The 20,051-nt window shown below is 45.7% G+C and overlaps 1 protein-coding gene across 2 annotated transcripts in view; it reads right to left on the reverse strand.

The window, feature by feature from the left end:
* kcnn1a (potassium intermediate/small conductance calcium-activated channel, subfamily N, member 1a) overlaps window positions 1-16,959 on the reverse strand; it is a 39,053-nt gene extending 22,094 nt beyond the window's left edge. Inside the window, exon 1 of one of the 2 annotated variants that reach the window (XM_062557753.1) lies at window positions 15,092-16,959. In XM_062557753.1, coding sequence (XP_062413737.1) covers window positions 15,092-16,360 — 1,269 coding nt within the window. In that variant the 5' untranslated portion in view covers window positions 16,361-16,959. The remainder of the gene's footprint in view (window positions 1-15,091) is intronic. The other variant, XM_037457849.2, reaches the window with a different exon arrangement.
* Window positions 16,960-20,051: the final 3,092 nt, after the last annotated feature.

Raw genomic sequence — 20,051 nt, forward strand, 5'->3', positions numbered from 1 at the left:
CCAGCTACCCGAGCTGCGTCGCTTTCCGCATTTCCCCTCCAACGCGCCTAAAGAGTGCTTTGAAAGGGCACGGTGGGCCGCCGTTGCCCTCACCTCCCCCTGATGGCCCCGGCAGAGGAGAAGCGGGGAGGTCGCTTGTCCAGCGGACCGACGGCTCAATTTCATTTTGAATGGCACGCAGCATCCAGGCTCTATGAAATGGAGCCTCATAATCAAATTGAAAAGCCTCAGTGCAGAACAGTTTAAATGACGGCAACTCTGCCTTGCTCCTCTCGCTCCGTTTCTGTCTCCAGCCCGCTCTAATCCAATAGAAGATCCCCATTCTTCATTGTCGTGTGGGGCCTCTGTGCTGTGCGGATGTTAGAGCTATACCCTAAAAACGGAATTGTGCGTTAGAAAATCAAGTGTGTTCATTTCTGGTGTTTGGATGTGGGGGTTTGTTCATGTGGGTGCGATTGCGGTTAATTATGTGTGTGGGGCGAGCTCGTGGGCGTACGTGTGCGCCACAGTTGAACAAGCCCGAGGAATACTCTGAGAAGATCCACGAGCATTGCGAGCGTGTGAAATGTTCGCCGAAGACCGGGCGGACGCCGACATGACAGCGGCAGCGCGGAAGAGAAACGAGGGAGAGGCGCACGGGCGGCAAAATGAGACAGAAAATGAGGAAACATGAAGGATGGAGAGGGTGAAAGAGAAAGAGATAAATGAAAGGGAGGAAAGACGGCTCCCCGCCGGGTGTCTCTGCCAGCCCCCGGGGAGTGATTGAGAGCCGCAGGCCGCGCCGGCCGGTTTGTCCCTGCACACGAGACGCGCTCGCATTCCTCTGACAGGCCAGCAGGCATCGGGGCTGCGACGTCCACCCCCCCCCCCCCCCCCCCTGACCAGCATGTGGGTCATTACTCAGCGCTGGTAAAAGGTGGAGCACAACCGGAAGGCGGCAAAAAGAAAAGTCCTCCACCACAGCACTGTGTGCCCTGGTGGAGAAAGAAATAAACAATTGTTGGCGCATCTAAGGCTCAGAAAGGAATGTCACAAGGGTACGTATCACGCATCAGGGATCACACCATCAATTCAAATGTTTCATCTTCATCAGCGTTTCCAAGGCCAAGCGCTCTGCGTGGCGGGTCGTATACCCCCCCCCCCCCCCCGCCGCCGCACTGCACGTCCTCACATCTCTGCTGCTGGACCCCCTCTGCAGGATAAGTCAAAGCTTCTGTAAGTGTTTCATGGAGACGCGCCAGTTGTAGAGATTGCACAGGCGGCTCAAAGATCAAAGACTTTTCACAGAATGTTTCCTGCACCGACTTCACATGTCTGGTACGGACAATAAGCGCGTGGATAACTGCTTGATGGACGCTGAAGAGAGCCGCTCACGTGTGCGCGTGGGCCGGGACACGAACACGTCTGTTGAAGCACACAGAAAGCACGTTGCCAAGTGCGTTTTTGACCTCATACATTCACTCAAACCTTTTCAGTCCCACGTCTATGTGTGATTTTTGCATATTGTTCATGCTGCGACAGGCTGAAGTGAGCACTTGACAATTTGGGGAGGCACTCTCCTCACACAGCTGGCAGATCACATAAACCACACGTCACATCCAGGGCAACTCTTATACATAGTATCACATATGCATATAATAACTTACATGATATACTATCAGAATATGGTGGAACATTATTTATTAAATCTATGCTCATAATATAATTTAGCAAACATTTTTCCAGAAGATAGTGAGGCGGAAAGCAATGCGGAAACTGCAACTTATTTACTTAGGCCGTTTTCAGTGTTAAAGTATTGTGCTTAATCATTGTGTGTGGCAGTGGCAGGATCGGCAATATTTAATAACCTCAAGTGTCGGGACCACCACTAAGGACATCTCAAATGCTCGCCCTCAGTTAGTGAGGACGATTAGTTGCGGCTGAGAGGCGTCTTCAGTGCATTACTATCCGTGGCCCCAGCAAGAGGATGAAAAAAATATACACACAATAGATATGACTGAAATTGAATTTAAAAAAAGAAAAGAAATCCAGCTCAGCACTCAGGGACAGGCAAGTAACGGACATCAAACATGGGACAATAGCACCAAGTTCCAGCAAACAAGATGCACTTCATGTTTTGTTCTTCTTTAAAAGATCATCATCACTCCAACTGTGAGTCATCTACAAAATAAAATTACATAATTGAAAAAAAAATAAAAAAAATCAGAAAGACAAGTCAAACAGAAGTACTGTAAAAGTAATATTCCAAAAACATCTCCTTTTTAAACACATAATGCATGAAGAAGGCAGGATCGTACAATAGCTAGATGGGCTGTTTAGATGCGGTAAATAATATATTAGACTTTATCCTGTGTAGAATTTGCAAGTGTAGAATCAGCGGTCTACAAATTGTAAATAGACAGAAAGTGTTGTTCACATTGATAGTAGCTTTGATAACACAGATATGAGTTGGCCTCTAGAAGAGCTTTTTCTCTCTCACTCCCCTTCATGCTTTCCTCTCAGATATTAACAACAGAGAAATGGGCAAAAACAAGACTCAACCTCCGTGGAGAAAAAGGACATTGGTACGTGCCTGTGGGAATGTGTTATTGTTAGGACTAATAATGTGCTGTGTTCAACAGAGACACAATGCTACCATAATTAGGGTCCAACAAGGTTACTGCATGTGAAACTGTGTGAGTGTGCTTCTCATGTACCAGGTCCTGGGGAAATTGGGGTTAGAATTGATGGGGTGGGGGGTTCTTTCCCTGTGGGACACCAACTGTCTCATTAGCAGCATTTTTTGATTTCCAGCAAATGAATGGGGCTGGCTGCTAGAAGCCTGATTTGTAGATTGTGGCCATAACGGATGGACTGATGCTGGTGACCAAGATTCATTAATCATTGAGCAATTCTCCATCAATATATTTGTTCACTGGTGTTTTATTCAATAGTACAAATATTATGCATTACGTCATTTTTTTTCCTTTAGTAAATGAGGTTGGGTTTTTTTTTTAGCTTTCATGCAGCAGTAGGCCAATATTTGAACAACAGACCTCATTATTCCTCTCAACTTTGACCAAAAGTACCGCACTCCAAATCCACTCCTTACAATGATGAATTTAAGCTTTTCTTATTGTCAAAGTAATGTGAGACACATGGATTTTTTTTAACATGGATTGAGCATAGCTAATTCATGCTTTAATGGAGCCAATTTATCAAAATGCATTTTGCAAGAGAAAGAAAATACACAACATACCAACGAAATTATTAGTGAATATTTATTTAAAAGAGAGAAAGCATCCACACCCCTCCGCGTTGCAAAATATCCCAGAAACAAATAGATGTCACTTAAGCAAAGGGGGATTCCCACAAAAAGACATAAAACCAGAAGACAGTATGGAGATACTTGAGCTAACTCAAGTTTCTTTGCGCTCAGAAATGATAAAGAAGAGGAAAATAAAAAAGAGAAGGTTGGGACTATTCAATTAAAATTGATTTTGTAATGGACCAGATTTTTCTATTAGAGGTTATTACATCATCATTTTTACCACATTATACATTTCTTTCATGAAACAAAATGAGAAAGTTTCCGTCTTCAAATGTAACAACTATTCAGTAGGTTTCTTATACAAAGTGAAAGAACCCATAACTTAACTCAAACACTATCTACAGGGAGCGGGTCCCCTTCAGTCTGTCTAGTACAGATAAATAAAGGATGACTTTTGTACTTTTATGAGCTTTAAAGAGCCAATTAGTGCAACATTCAAACGCTGTTGTCCCATTTCCACATACATCGTTCATCCTCACCTAGGTTTAATAGAGACATTTGCAGATCAGCATCATTGCTGGCCATATGTGATGTGAGACAATAGATTTTTTCATCACCCATTACACCTGGTGCAAGCTCTTTTAAAAAAATACTAAGTTTGAGGCTGTGAGGAGCACGACCAGTCTTCATTTCAGGCGTTTTTTTAGTTTTTTTATACCATATCATTATTGGCTATTAGTTAGCACATGGCCGCTGTTGTGCATAGCTCTCATCACCTACGTAATTTAAAAATAATAACAGCGATTTGAATTCGAACAGCAGTCAATTTTTTATTGACAAAACAAAGTAATTTGCTGATAAAAGGTTGAGGTCTTTTTGCAAACTGGTCGAACTTGTGTGTCGGTTGCAATAGAAAGTTTAGTGAACAAACTGTGAGAGTTTACCAGGAACATCTGCCTGCTCTCCTCTCAGTAGTCGCCAGGCAACAGTAAGGATGAGATTTTCTTGTTTCTGCCACTGGATTTAATCTAATAAACAAACTACTCAAAAGAAGAAAAAAATTCAGAGTTCTGCGAATCTGCAATAGATTGTTCTTCCCCCACGTCCAGATGTCTTTGAAACGTGAGTTTAAAAAGTAATTTAATTTGAATTTAACTTAACGAGGAAGAAACGTTTTTTTTAAAAAACTCTAAATACGGTTTTCCATTTCATGAAATTATATTCACTTTCAAATTTATTGGAATTCAGTGCAAAAGGAAAACAAATTATTCAAATTATATTATTTAGATTCAGTGTTTTAATGCAATTATCAAGTTGTAAAAAAAAAAAAGCGATATTGTGATACTGCCAGAAAGTGTGTGAAAGTTCTAAGAGAATAGTTGCTTTGAGAGAAATGGTTGTCTGTGTCAAATGTGAGAAAGTATGTGAGAATGAGTGTAATGTCATGTATATGTATTATATGTATATGTTGGTGAAAGTGTGTGACAAATAGTGTGAGAGACTGAAGCCACTTCAGCGTACATTCATGTCCCGTAGATTCCCTCCATTGTCATTGACTTATCTTCTCAAACTCGGATGGCAGAGTGTCACATGAGAGTAGGTACAGCTGTGTGATACAGAAAAGAGTGCATATGCAGTAAGTGATTCCACATGTAAGAGGAGAAGGAGAGAATGGTCCAACATTATGATGTTGAGAACAGAAAGGATTTATGACCTGAATGGCCTTGCATATCAAACTTATCAAAGCAACCAACAATGCCTGTGGGCCGGGACAGAAGACACACACACACACACACGCACGCTTGAAATACAGCGTTGTGGACCCAGAGGACTGAAACATCTTCATTAGGTGACTGTTCCCCTGATGGCTATTTGACATCCCAACAGCACCATGAGTTGCTGTTAATTGCTCACAGAGATTATCACCCTAAGTGCCCCATAAGCCTCCCCGCAATCCCATTTTGACATCTTGTCAAACTTTGTTCACTCTCATGAGATCCAAATATAATATATCAATGTATAAATGCTATCGCCTGACAGCTTATATTTTCATTGGGAGGTGATCGTAAGTCATTTGAAAATAAGCGCTGTGTAAATTCAAGCCTAGACAGTTTCTTGCTTTCCACGAGGCAAAAACATCAATAGAAGGGAGCGACGCCAGGACAACCTATAGCACAGCACGGACCGATAGCGCTACAAACTTAGTAGAGATTGACTGGAGAATTGCCTGGAAACAACCTGCTTGAGATTTATGATGCAAGGGGGATACGAGTCAACGGGAGAAGCTAGAGGACACGAGAAGGTGAATCAGAGGAATCATCAACAATATCTCAGAGCATGTCAATTTCAAAAAGATCATTGATCAACATGATATCACGTTTCCTGTGAGAATATACACCAACGGGAAAAAGTTTGATCTAGAACGGTTAAACTTAAAACCATTGTATTTATTCTGCATATTAAAGTTATCTTCCATTTATCATTTTTAAAGGGGAGCCTTTCCCACAGAGAAAACCGGAAGTTAAACTCAAGCAAAAAGGTATGTTTGACATTCCAGTGGTTAAATGAGTGAAATGGGGACTAGATGAAATGAGAAGATATCAGGTTTCGTGGCTCCTCCACAGCCAGAAATCCCTTACCATATGCCAACGGGCCCCGGCATGCACAGCCGGCTACTAATTGAATATCCTTATCTGGCTGTGAACACCCCCTTTTCATTGGTGAACTGGGACAAAGGGTGGTTGGAAAAGCGGCACATTTATATTTCACCCAAAGACACCAATGTAACACACAAAACCTCACACACAGGTGTAGTAACTGTACTCGACTGCACCACATGCGCTTTTCATTACATGTCATTTAGCTGATGCTTTTATCCAAAGCGACATTGCATTTTAACCCATGCATTACATTTCTGCCTGAGGAGCAATTGGGGGTTAGGTGTCTTGCTCAAGGACACTTCCACACAGCACATGGGGCCGCCGGGGTCCGAAACGCTAACCTTGCGGCTCCCAGCGCAGCACACTACTGTCACGGTTTGGTCTCTTTCCCTGTCTTAGTTTGAAGTTTCATGTTCCTTGTGGTCCTGGGTTAACTTCACTTCCTGCCTTGTCCCGTGATTGCCTGAGTGTTTTCACCTGTGTCCAATCACCTGCACCTCCCTCGTGTATTTAAGCCCCGTGTGCCTGTTGTCCCTCGTGGCGTCATTACATGTCAACGTTCAAGTAAGTCAAGTCAAGTCAAGTCTAGTCTGTTTCATGTTTCCAAGCCCAGGTCCCTGTTTTTGTCTGTTTTGTTTTCTCCTCCTTCCTCCCCTTTTTTTGGTTGGAGCGATTTTGATTTTGTGAGTTTTGACAATTAAAGTCTTTTTATTTTTCAACTCCGCGTCTGGGTCCTCCCTCCTTGCCCTCGACCACGTCCCTCCCGTGACAGTATGACGCCACCAACGAAGGACCCAGCGGAGTGGGGTCCCCAGAACCCATTGCCGGAACCCGCCTGGCCTTTGGTGGGCCCCGCAGCGTGCAGCAGGCTGCCCGGCGCAACGCCAACCCCAGCTCGCCAGCAGGCTCCGGGCGGCGCCCCGGTCACTGTCCAGCCCCCAGTCCTCAGCGCACGCTGGGAGCAGGTGCTGGAGCTGGCCGCCCGCCTCCAGGCCAAGTACGACCCCCACGCCCTGGACCTCCGCATTCGGCGGGAGCGACGGCGCCAAAGACATCCGTCTCCGCCCGAACCGGCCCCAAGACCCACGCCCCCAGCTCCAAGACCCACACTAGTTCCGGCCCCCAGAGTCTCGTCTCCGCCCGTTCCGGCCCCCAGAGTCTCGTCTCCGCCCGTTCCGGCCCCAAGACTCCAGTCTCCGCCCGTTCCGGCCCCAAGACTCCAGTCTCCGCCCGTTCCGGCCCCCAGACTCCAGTCTCCGCCCGTTCCGGCCCCAAGACTCCAGTCTCCGCCCGTTCCGGCCCCAAGACTCCAGTCTCCGCCCGTTCCGGCCCCAAGACTCCAGTCCCGTCCCCACGGCCCCCGACCATGACCCCTCCAGCCCCGTCCCCACGGCCCCCGACCATGACCCCTCCAGCCCCGTCCCCACGGCCCCCGACCATGACCCCTCCAGCCCCGTCCCCACGGCCCCCGACCATGACCCCTCCCTCCCACCCTCTTGGGACCGCCTGGAAGTCGGTCCTTGAAGGGGGGGTGGGGTCAGGGGTTGGGTCGGCACGCCACGACGACGCCGGAGCCGCACAGCTCGGCGCCCCACGCCACGACCAAGCCGGAGCCGGAGCCGCACAGCTCGGCGCCCCACGCCACGACGACGCCGGAGCCGCACAGCTCGCCGACCCGGCAGACTCCCCGAGACCCTGAGGCCCGGTCACCGACCCGGCAGACCCCCCGAGACCGCGAGGCCCGGTCGCCGACCCGGCAGACCCCCCGAGACCCCGAGGCCCGGCCGCCGACCCGGCAGACCCCCAGAGCACCCCACGCCCGGCCGCCGCCCCGGCAGGCCGCCGGACCATAGCTGTCGGGTCCCCACCCTCCCGCCCCTTGTCTGATTTTCATGGTTCTGCCCCCCTTTAGGACCGTCTGGAATTCAGTCCTTGAGGGGGGGGTTCTGTCACGGTTTGGTCTCTTTCCCTGTCTTAGTTTGAAGTTTCATGTTCCTTGTGGTCCTGGGTTAACTTCACTTCCTGCCTTGTCCCGTGATTGCCTGAGTGTTTTCACCTGTGTCCAATCACCTGCACCTCCCTCGTGTATTTAAGCCCCGTGTGCCTGTTGTCCCTCGTGGCGTCATTACATGTCAACGTTCAAGTAAGTCAAGTCTGTTTCATGTTTCCAAGTCCAGGTCCCTGTTTTTGTCTGTTTTGTTTTCTCCTCCTTCCTCCCCTTTTTTTGGTTGGAGCGATTTTGATTTTGTGAGTTTTGACAATTAAAGTATTTTTATTTTTCAGCTCCGTCTGGGTCCTCCCTCCTTGCCCTCGACCACGTCCCTCCCTGACAACTAGTCCATGCAGCACCATCGCCCTTGCTCTTGTTTCCATGTAGGTGAACCATCATCTTTACACCACACTGCGCTGAACATTTAAAGCTACTCCATCACGTCTCACACGATAAAAGTTCTGGAAATGTGCTAACTGCCTCCAGCTGTGATTTTTTTTTTTTTTTTGGTTATGAAATTAAGTGCAGTAGTTTCTAATGCTCGTGGGCCCTTTAGTGTAGATTGGTTCTATTTTTAAAAAGCCTCCCTTTCCCAGTTTGACAGAAGAAGAAGCGATGTCTGGGGAGCAGAAATAAAAATAGACTCTCAAAGAATGAAAATTGTAGAGATGGAAGGGAGCTTTGTTTGTGAAAGGCTTAAAGAGAAAATGGCAGTGACAAAGGAGGAAGTGCGCAGACCGCTGGCCCATGAAGGGGTTAACAGTCGGAGGGAGGGTGACAAAAGGAGGCAGGGGCAGCTGTATGGATCCACAGCACGCTGGGAGCCCAACACCATAGAAACCACTAAACATAAACTGGAGAAAAAGAGGAGGGGGGGAAGTGAGGTGCTACATTCCATGTGAGCACCGTGTGAACACTCACAAACCAAGACACATCAAAACAGCATTCATATATTGCTTTAAACTCAATGCTGTTCTTTAAATGGCCGCAAAATCACATCCCCACCCTTTAACGCAGACTGTACGGTGCCTTCACTCTGTGTGGAAACACAAATGCAGATGCATAATTAAGCAAAGAGCCCCGATGTGACTCAGAAGGAGCTCTGCGCTGGAGGATTCCTCCACATGAAGCTCCAATACAGGTAACTCAACCTTTACCATGTGCAGAAAGGACTGTGATATCCACATAATAATGATATACTAAAACTCGCCTCCCACTCATTCACTCGCTCGCTTTCTTTCCCTCGCACACAAACACAGGTACAAGGAAACTTGTAAATGTGAACACCAAACATGTGCAGCAGAACACCAACATGCCGTAAATATATGCCAAGTGGAACCAATGAACCAATGTTCAGCCTTAAAAAACCCTGAAGGAAAAGCAGCTTAATTCAACTCGATAACACGTGCATGTACACACAATCAATATATATGGTTTATGCCACACATGTAGCCAATATACACTAAAATAGGCCTCCTGATTAGATTTTGGGCTAAACATCAATCCCCATTGCAATGTGTTTTGTTTGTACAGAGGTAACAAATTGTGCTAGCGTTCTCTACAAACAGCTAACGGCAGATGATGCGGATCAGCTAAGGCTTTATGTTCCTCACTGAATATTTAGCAGTGGCCAGAGGAGGCTGTGATTGAGTTTAACAGGGGAACAGTTGTGTATCATGTGCTGTAAATTAAGTAGCACAGGAGCTCAGGGAATCAGCAGTCAAACGCTGACCTGAAGGCTTCGAGACCTGAGAGGAAGAGGAGGCGGGAAAAGCACACACGCATGGTTTAAAATTTATCATGAATAAACACACTTGTATTGGTATGCTCGACTAGCGCACATTACAGACCAAACACTATCGGTATGGAATTCCACAATGACAGGAGGAGCTTCCCAAACTTGCATTTTCAAGGGCAGGCTGCGAGCGAAGCGTTAGTCGATTGTGTGAGCAAAGTACGATGAAATCACACATCCCTCACATCTCGTTACTGCCCTCTGCGCTCCCACCAAACACAGTGTTTAACAAACATTCAAAAACAGCCAGCAGGCAATATTGAAATGACTCAATGAGCTTGAACGTCTGGAATATCATAGAATATGTGGAAAGACTGGAGCACACACACACACACACACACACACACACACACACACACACACACACACACACACATACAATTGTACAACAGAGTCGCTACAGCATCGTAATGACCAATATCTGCTTGCAGCTACATTACTCATACTCACTCTTTTGTGTTGTGATCATGCCCTAACGCAATAACAGCCTCAGATCAATAACCTAATTAGCCATAAAGCATATGCATTGAGGTGATACATTATACGCCTGGCATCCCTTGGCTAGCATCTCACAGGAATTACCATATAAATGAACTGCGGCCATTTATAAAGCAAAGAGCCTTGGTAGGGACTTGGCAAAAAAAAAAAAGAAAAAAAAAATCGTGAGTAACAACGCGCATTAGAAAAGGGAAACATCACGAGAGGTCGAACAGTCGGTTACAAATTGCATTGACTGCTGGCAGAGCGAAAACATCTGCCACGCTGTGCCTCTACCCGCGGAGCGAGTACGCGGCGAGGCTCACAGCGACGGAGGAAAACCCCCAACAAGCTTTCTTTCTCCGCTTTGTGTTCGACTGGACCGCGAGTAACTCAATACGCCTTCTCCTCGTGCAGGCTCACTCAAAGGAAACGCAAAGCGAATGGACTGTATCAAGTGGAGCACTATTTGAACATCACTTACAGCAGTAGCAGTGTTGGTTATACACGTGTGTGTGTGTGTGTGTGCGCGCATCTACATGTGGGCAACCCCACACTGTAATGCGTGTATGGCACGAGTGTTTTAGGCGATAGTGAAATGGATTGTAAACTCAAAGCGATTCATCTTGTTCTGCACATGATTCCTTGACCAAACTCAACACCCGTGAGAGAGACCGCTACAACAATACAAGGCTGCTCTCTCCATAGCAACACACATGGTAACGCAAATCTATTTCAGAGCGCGAGCGCAGTGTAGCACTTAAACACAGCGGACCAATAAAAAAAAAAAGAAAATAGGCAAAACAGCAATCAATTATTAAAAGAGCTTCGTGTTCATACTTACTGCCTGTGTGTTGCCAGCCCAAACTGAGGTGCTCCCACTACCAGAAAATACCTCTCTGCATACGATTGTTCGCCTTATCAGGGATCTACAGCAGTGCCGCTGAATACACAGGATGTGAACTGGGATCTGCCCCTTGTTTGACATTTAAATTGTTCAGTAAGGTGTGTTTACTTTTAAGGTGTGGGCTGCCCGGTCAGACTTGAATGCAGAGGGCAGTGGAAACAAGGAGGCCTAATGAGGGGAAAAAACCAACGCAGGGCCTGTAACAACGGGAAGATGACCGATAGAGAAAGTTTAAATCAACATAATGTTTCTCCTGGCATGGGCCTGCTAGTAAATCGTAACGCTGTAAGCAGATCTGTCGACATCAATTGTTCAGCAACCAAAGCACTCAACATTACCTCAGCGTTATTGCCGAGCCAACACCAACACACAACTGATAAGATTAACTACGTTTCTTCTCGGGCAGCCCAATTACCTCAGCATTTTCCTTAATTTAGACAAGAAGAAGAAAAAAAACACGAGTTCTCTGGGTTTACTTGGAATAAATGACGTTAGTAAAATAAGTTGTTGAGACATCAAGCGTTAAAGTTTCACATTTTTGGACTGTGAATTGGACAAAACAACAAATGCTGGGAATTCTAACAGATCTGATATTGCAAACAATAGATCAGTCAACAGAAAAAATATATGAAAAAAAAAATTACTTCATGTCTTAGAGTAAATATATATATCCTGATAAAATGTGTAATGATGAAAAGATTAGTCAATCATTGAAAATGTATAGTACGACCATTCAGATCAAATACAAGTATTTGCTTATTACTCTGCTACAAACACTTATTGGAATCTTTAACACGAGAAAGGAAGAAAATTAACTATTCTTTGCTTCCTACAAATAATCAACTGATTAATCAATAAAGAAAAAGATGTGCACTGCAGAATGCAATACTTCATTTTGAAAAGAGACTGATTCTCCCACAAATCACCTACACTGTCACAGAAAGTGACAGAAGCCAAATCAATAAAATAAAACAATACAAAAAGGGCAACTGAAGGGCACTTCCATTCTATTGGTGGATTTCTTTCCTTCTAAATTTCAACTTTAGGCATTTTATTGATCTTCAGAAAACTATAGGCCGTCCTGAAAAAATTAAATTCTCACTCGACTGACACTAATTTGATCAACTAATCAATTATTTAATTAAATAAATAGATCTGGAAAACTCAGTTCCTCCCCAGAGAAGCCCCACTGTAGAACGTGTGTTCACCAGAGGTGTGCTAATCAGATTCCGGGGAACAGTCATTCAGCGTTAACACGCATAGAACAAACAACTTAGCGACTGAATACATTTGAATCGACGAATGGAAAAACCCACAATTAGTCAACTTAACCAAGAAGAGGGAGCCATAGAAAAAACAACCATGATCACCTTGGGCTCGTATGACACCAAATTTGAGGAACAGTGAAGTTATCAATCACAGGTTTTTTGCCAAACGAGACGCCCTCGCATTCTCAAAATGCATCAAGATGAGAGCAAATCCACCGGTGTGGCTGCACTGCAGTGTCCATGCAGGAGATACCAGTAAAGCCGTAAGTGGCGGGCATTAGAGTACCTACACAGCCGATCACAATAGAAGCAGCAACGCACCTTTTCACAGCACAATGTCGTTGAGCCAGGACACAATATCGTACTACATGACCCGAGTTCAGCGGGATGGATATCAAATTTCAGGGCGTGTGGCTGGATACTGTAATCGTATATATACACTTTATCAGGCTTGTTCTATCACAAGTGTGTTTTGTAAAGGGAATTCAAATGGAAGCGGGGGAAGGGGCTTTCTCACTGAGGGGGGAGTCAATAAAATGCAACCACAATCCCACAAATATCTGAATGGATGAGAGAGTCTAACCGTATAAAAATACTTTGTTTGATAGAGCCTGTCCGGGGATTACATCTAACATTTGTTTTCCTTTCAGATTTCAAAACAGGATTATTAGAAATAAATGTTCAGTTTACAGAAGAAATGACTCACCGGAAAAAGCTGGAGTAACAGATAATGAAGCAAAAGTTACATTACTACTTTATTATATATTTATACAAAGTATCTTTTTCATATCATATTGGGTTTCCTGTTGTGTAGACTGACTATTCTAAAGCTTCAGTTTTCTTTTGGGCCGGAGAAATCAGAGACAGGCCCAGTCAATTTAAAAAAAGACCAAAAAAATCTCCCAGTATAATAATGAGAATGGATTTCAAAGACGCACCAATCTTGCAGCTTGTTACACTCCCAGATGCTTTTAACAGTAATGAGTATTCACTGGGACTATTTTACAACTTCCCAAATACTCTGTACTGAATTGTACTCGAGGAATTTCATTCTCCTAATGGTGACACAACATCCTTGTTCTTTGCAGATATAACGTTAATTGTATAGTGATAGATGGATCAATATTTTTTTACTTTATTGATGTTGCGAAATACACCACACCATTAACTTGATGTGATGCAGTACACACAGACGATCAGAAGAAAATCAAGCTCCACAATGCTTTTTATTTGATCCTCTAACAAAGTGAAAATATGCATCTGATCTATTTTGTGAAACCAGAGTCGTTGGGTAATCTCTCCTCTCACAAAACATCCAGATTTGAACTTGTAACAATGGTGGCAACTTCAAGAAAAAATAAATAAAAGGTTCCCCTCGGTCCTTGGCTCATTTCATTGTTCTGCTGATGCTCCATTATTGTGCCAAGTTCAGAACAGTCATGTCAAGGTGGTTCGATGTGCCACCTTTTGCTACTGGTGCCAGATCAGCCTGTTAACAGCTGCTGCATTTTAATAAAGTCTTATTTAGATGCGGCACCCTCATCAGTGCCTACCATATTTCCCTTTGACCATCTTGTGATAAAACTTCACATCTGCACCTGGAGGAAGTGCTGGGAGGTGGTAAAAATATTTTACAACCTGGGACAAACACCTATTCGAATGTTCATAGGTATGAGCAATAATCAGCCATGTTTGGCCAACCAGGTGTCTCAAGGGAGGCGAGTGGTGGCACGTTAAAACCCAGTTCATGATCATGAATGATCTCTCAGTGTTAACAGGAAATACTGAGCCAGTTAATAATTACAAATAGATTGCTTGAAACATATTATTATTATTTTTAAAAGAGCATTCTGACCAGAGTTTGCCACTTTTTAACACACTTGAACCGTTGATCTAAATGCCCCCCCCTCCCCCCCCTCAATACGTTTTCATCCTTGTTCCAAATTAGAATGTTTCACCTCATTGTCCTCTCGATTGCCTTGTAATTTATTTAGCCAGATGCAATAAGTTCCAAGAGGTCCATACCACTCATAGTTCTAGATATAGCTACATATTGCAATAAACACAACTGTGTTTGGCCGTTGAGTGCATCTCTCCAAGTATACATTCTGCACACACTACTGTATAATATAAAGTGAGTTTGAGCGCCCGGGCAGGAGCTGCCCACACTGACAGGTACAGGCCTAACGGTTATGTCAGCGCGGTGTCTGCAAGCCAAGATACTGGAATCCATCAGCTCAGAAGCCCCTCTGTTCTGTGGAAACAACAAGTCTAATTCAGCTGCCGGGGAGCGTCATCACAATATTTGCGGTGGGCTCCCCCAAAACAACACTGCAACATGGAACAGGTGTGTGTGTGTGTGTGTGTGTGCACGCGCGTGTGTGTCAGTGTGTTCGCAATGGCTTTTGTGCATCCGTGCGCTTATTTGTGCGCCCAAATGAAACGAACGACAGATTAGATAAGATAATTCACGCATTGGGTTAAATGTGCGGTAGTTAGAACGGCGCTTTTGGGAAAGCTGCTGAATGACGATTCAACCCCCCCCCCCCCCCCACACACACACACACAGATCACCCTTACATGCATGCACACACACCACGCGCGTGCACACCGTACACATGAATAATGTGAGAATCAAAATCATATAACAGGCGTGGTCCTTGATTGAAAACACGTTAAGGACATTTTTATTTTGTCATTAAAGCCCAATTAGATATCGCAGGAGAAAATGCGAATACAGCTACCTTATGGTGGTCGATGCGTATCCTCTCCTCTCTTTTATGCGGGCTCTCCGGCCACAGGTGATAGCTCGAGCCGTAGTTGGGGCTGTCTTTGCTGCTGTTGCTGCCGGTCGTGGACGAGTTCCCCGCGTATGCCTGTTGTGTAGCCGGGGTTGTTACGCGGGAGTCGCGGCTGTGTGGCTGCGCCTGATCGCCTTGCGCGGTGATCCACCCAGACTTATTGCGGTCTTCACAGTGCTGCGGACGCTGGGGACAGAGCCCCAGTGCGCCTTGCCGCTGCTGCTGCTGCTGCTGCTGCTGCTTTTGCTGCTGCTGCTCTTGCTGTTGCAGCAGTGAAGCCTGGTGAGTCCTACATAGCTCTTCTGAGCCACTGGCGCAGTAGTTGATAGGCAAGCTGCTCCCCACCAGTAGCTGTTGCTGCGCTCGTAGTTGTGGGATCTGTTGCTGCTGCAGGTCCTGGGTCCGAGACTCAAATGCTCTCCTGTTAGCCTCGGTTGACTCACATACATTTAAAGAGCGCCCTTTCTGCAAGTTTGCATGGGCTCTTTCAGGGGAGGGGTCCCTCTGTTGGAGTCTTAAATGACTGTGCTGTTGATGCTGTTGCTGCAACAACTGCCTGTGGTCTCGGTGCCCCCCTGCTCCTCCTCCTCCTCCCCTGCAGCGTTCCACGATGCTTGCCTGTTGGCAATTATTGGCACTCCTTCGGAGACGATCGCCCCTTTTAGATTCCTGGGAAAACTGCAGGGAGGAGGAGGAGGAGGACGACGTCGGTGGCGGCGGTATAGGCGGCGGAAAAGGTGGGGAGGGCTGTGGTGGGAGAAGATCGTCAGGATGGTTACGGTTTTGAGAAAGGCTCGCCTCCTGCTCCGAAAAACTGCAGTGGCAGCTCGGAAAAACAGGCTGCTTCTCTAACTGCGGCGGTTGCTGCTGCCGCTGAGAGCCGACTGGGGCCCAGGGATCCTGCTGCAGGTGCGCCGGCTTCCCGGTGCTGCTTGGTTCCCCGGTTCGGTGTGGAGGCGGCTGGGCGGTGTCGTAACTCGCCAGAGGGTCGCCGCAGTGAATGGGTCGCCGAGAGGGCTGGCTCAGACACGGCAGCTCCTGGAGGCTCTGGCGGTGAGCGGCGGCGGAGGATGTGCGGTCTCGGTGTTGAGAAGAGGGCGGGGGCGGCAGGCTGAAAACAGGCGCAACTGGGTCTCCGCTTTGCTCGCTGCTCGCTTGCTTTTCGTCGGGGACGTGGTGCTGATGGACAGCTCCCGCGTACCGATGCCGCATCCCCTTGATCGCCTCGTCTCGCTGTGGTTGCTCCTTTGCCGTGCAGAGCTCCGACACCCGTGCATTGCGATCGTTCCCAGCAGAATATAACTGACTTGTATCATTGGTAGGTTTGACCAAGACCTGCCTTTAAACGTCACTGTAAAACTAAAACACCGCCTTCTACGGAATATCTGTCCATCGCCTGCTTTGCGTCCAGGTTGCAGCGGATCGATCGCTCCTTACGGCTGTTAATATATAACAAGTATGGGAAAGGTGCTTAAATCCTGCTCACATGGTTGATTGCCTTAATCCACTGTGGCCCCAATAGATCGACTTTGTCAATGTTACCATAAGCACCCATTATAAAGAACATTTTTACTACGTCACCAGAACGGATCCCCGGGCCAGTCAAACATAATGCTTTGTCGGATAATCGTGCACTAAAGTGACGTGGGTCACGTTTAGGATATACGTGATGGCCATTTACTTTTTCAAGAATCACGAGGGGAACAATGGACACAGTTGATATTAAATTTCCCAAACACACTTCCACTTGTTGGCCCACATGAAACGGATCAAACAAACATGGCTGTGACAATTAACTCATGACATATAGCCTGAGCCTTTCAGTCTAGTACTTAATAATTTAGATGAATATGCCTGGTTTTGTATTACCACGCAGAAATGTTAAGAATGGATTTTGCATGCAGAGCGTGCAGTCTGCTTGCAGCCTGGTGTGTGTGTGTGTGTGTGTGTGTGTGTGTATGCAGCCTCTTGCTTCTACTGCATGCTTTCGGTTTAACATATTAAACCGGCTCCAGAAGGAGACAGAGGGGGCGCAGAAGGCGCTGTCCATAGTGCTGAACCACTCCATCGTGGTGTAGACTCCAAGTGGGACGGACAACTGTCCATCACGAGACAGTCAGAAATGTCTTGCAGCTCTGAGGATTAGCAGTTTGATAACTTGGATGAAAGCTCTTTTTTGCATTTTTTTTCAAGCATGTCTAATTGGTTTACAGCACTAAAGCAATACTAAACTGCCTGGTGGTTATCAAACATTGAACCTATTAATACAGGTCATGTAGGGCGACTTTGCATCAACAGTCCTTGCGGAGCTATGTGGAGTTTGATTCAGTAAACTTAAAACTGCTGAAGTTGCTCAAATTCTGGAGCATCAGCTCAACTTTCCATCAGACCTCTCAGACTGAGTGGTAGTTCTCTAACTAAGTGAACTTTTGGTCTACAGCACTTTTAAAAACTCCCTCTGATGTACTGAAGGGGAAATTTCATGAGCTTAGTGCTTGCAACCTCTAACTGCAGTGGACTGCGGATTTTGGTGCAGAATATGGAGTTAAAATATATAAAACACACACACACACACTTTATATACCAAGAATAAGATCCAGGTGCAGCGTATGCTCTCATGTAGGAACCGTCTGATCCACAGATCCATGATGGGTCACTGTGCAGTGGACCCTGGGTTATCTCCGATCTGTTAGTGTATAGTTCACAGCCCGCATTGGAGAAAAGAAATGATCACAGCATATAATACTAACAAACATACACAGCCAGTTGAGGATTGATTTAAGATTTGACGTCCTTGCTTCTTTAATGCGTATTTAAACATTTGAGCATGGATAAAAGAAATAAAGGTTTAGTGCAGGAGAGAGAAGTTGAATCTGAGCCAAAGAAAGGGAGGGAGCCAACTTTTATATCATTCATTAGCCATTCTAAATAAGTAATAATGCTTTCCTTAACGCTGAGGCAGCCATTAGGAGTTTTGATGAGTCTAAAGACTGCAGCGGTGGCACACTTGGCCTAACCGCTGGAAAAAGCTGAGGTACACGCCGTTTCATAGTTACGTGTAGTACTGCAGGAATTTGGAGTGGAGCTCTGCAGGGCTGCATTAGAAACCTGATCATTTTCATTAAGTAATTGATCACAGCGACCTGTGCGAGTTCCGTGGCAAGATGGAGTTTCATTTGATAGTTTGGGAAGTAGTCATTGCTTCCACATTAATAATTAAATCAAACTTTACAACTCCTGGACACAAACACTCACTCAGCAACCGGCTATGGACAACAAAGCCCGCATTTTCTCTCCGTCTTGCTCCCCTCCCCCCGTTCCTCCATCCCTCTCACTCACTCACTCGCTCACACTTCCACAATATGTCACTCCAAAAGCCTCTTTCTAGCAAAAGCTGCCATCAGAATTTAGTACCTCTTGGATTTGTCACATACAACCGTCAAACGAGGCCAGTCCAGTCTTGTTAGAGCATATTGTTGGTCTCTGCATTGATGGCTCCTGGAGGGAGAAGCCGAGGAAGATCAGTGACACTAAAATGTTAGAGGAGGAAACATTGAGGAGGACAATGCCTGCAGCACGTAATATAGGAAGTAGATGAGAAGCCCATAATTACAGAGAAAGAGAAAACCAACCAAGGCGAAGCAGAGGGATGTGCAAGTATGCGTGTGTGAGAGAGAAAGCACACTGTGTGTGAGAAAGAGAAAAACGGACAGAGTGGGAGTGATATCTAAAAAGAGCAGGTGCGCCAACACAGAAAAGATCAAAAAAGGGTTCAATTGAAAAGAAGAGGAAGATGGAAAATGTGTTTCACTGTGGTGTGAGCCAAATTAAATTACACACAGATACAGCGATTAGCCCATTATCTGAAGACAGAATCATCTATGCTGAAAGATAAGTCATACGTGATCTTTAATCACCATTCTTAAAGATACTATATGCTGTATTTCATTGTTCTTTAGAAGTCTGACTGTATAGTGTGAGCCACCTGGTTTTAGCAATGTTAGTCTGAGTAGTTGATTTTGAAATTGATTTGCCACAACACGTCTGCTTTGATGGTGTCCATTTGCTTAAGTTCGTGCCTCTTAAACGATAAATTGCTCTCCATTGCAAGTGAACACAGTCGTGTAAGTATTTAATTACTTTAACAGAGTTTTCAAATGGATGGTATTAGAAAAGAAGGTGTCAAATGATTTTAAATCCTCGACACAAATCTGTGATCTTGGGCTGTGTAAACAAAAATGTCTTAGGTATTGTGTCTGTGCTTTGACAACCCTTTATCTCCAAACTATCCACTTTTAATGAGCAAACATCCGACTACTTTACATTTGTTTATTTACACATTAAAGTAGCGTTATGTATAAATAAATCATGGCTTCCAGAGAGGAAGAGCTTCACTTTGTCATTTGCTGGAGAACCTCCTTTAAAAAAGGGGAAGCCAACAGACTTAAACACAACAACACAGACTCGTGACCGACAGACGAGGACGAGAGACTCAAAGAAGAAACAAAAGACAACGCCGTGGTTTTCAAAGACACTTCCCATCCGGCCCAAGTGTGTCACCTACGAATGCCGGGAGTGAGGCAGCCATCTTGAACTAGTGTGTTGATTCACTTGCATGTCATTGCGACGGCTGTCACCTCGCTCCACTACAAATAACCGGAGTGATGCATCCCAGAGAGACGTGTAGGAACGAAGGCGAGCCTTGAACGAATGTTAATACCAGTGAATATTGTGACACACATTCAGCTCGACAGATCGACTGGCCTGCGTGAACCGAGCCGATATGCTCCACACGTGATGAACAACCTGCGATCCCCGAGATAAGAGAGACGAGTCGTGACTCAACCCAGGCTGCGGCGTCATCGAACACCCGGTGCAGCCAGTGTGAGAGGAGACCGAGGGC

This window comes from Pungitius pungitius, chromosome 15 (genome assembly GCF_949316345.1).
Source record: "Pungitius pungitius chromosome 15, fPunPun2.1, whole genome shotgun sequence".
Lineage (NCBI taxonomy): Eukaryota > Metazoa > Chordata > Actinopteri > Perciformes > Gasterosteidae > Pungitius > Pungitius pungitius.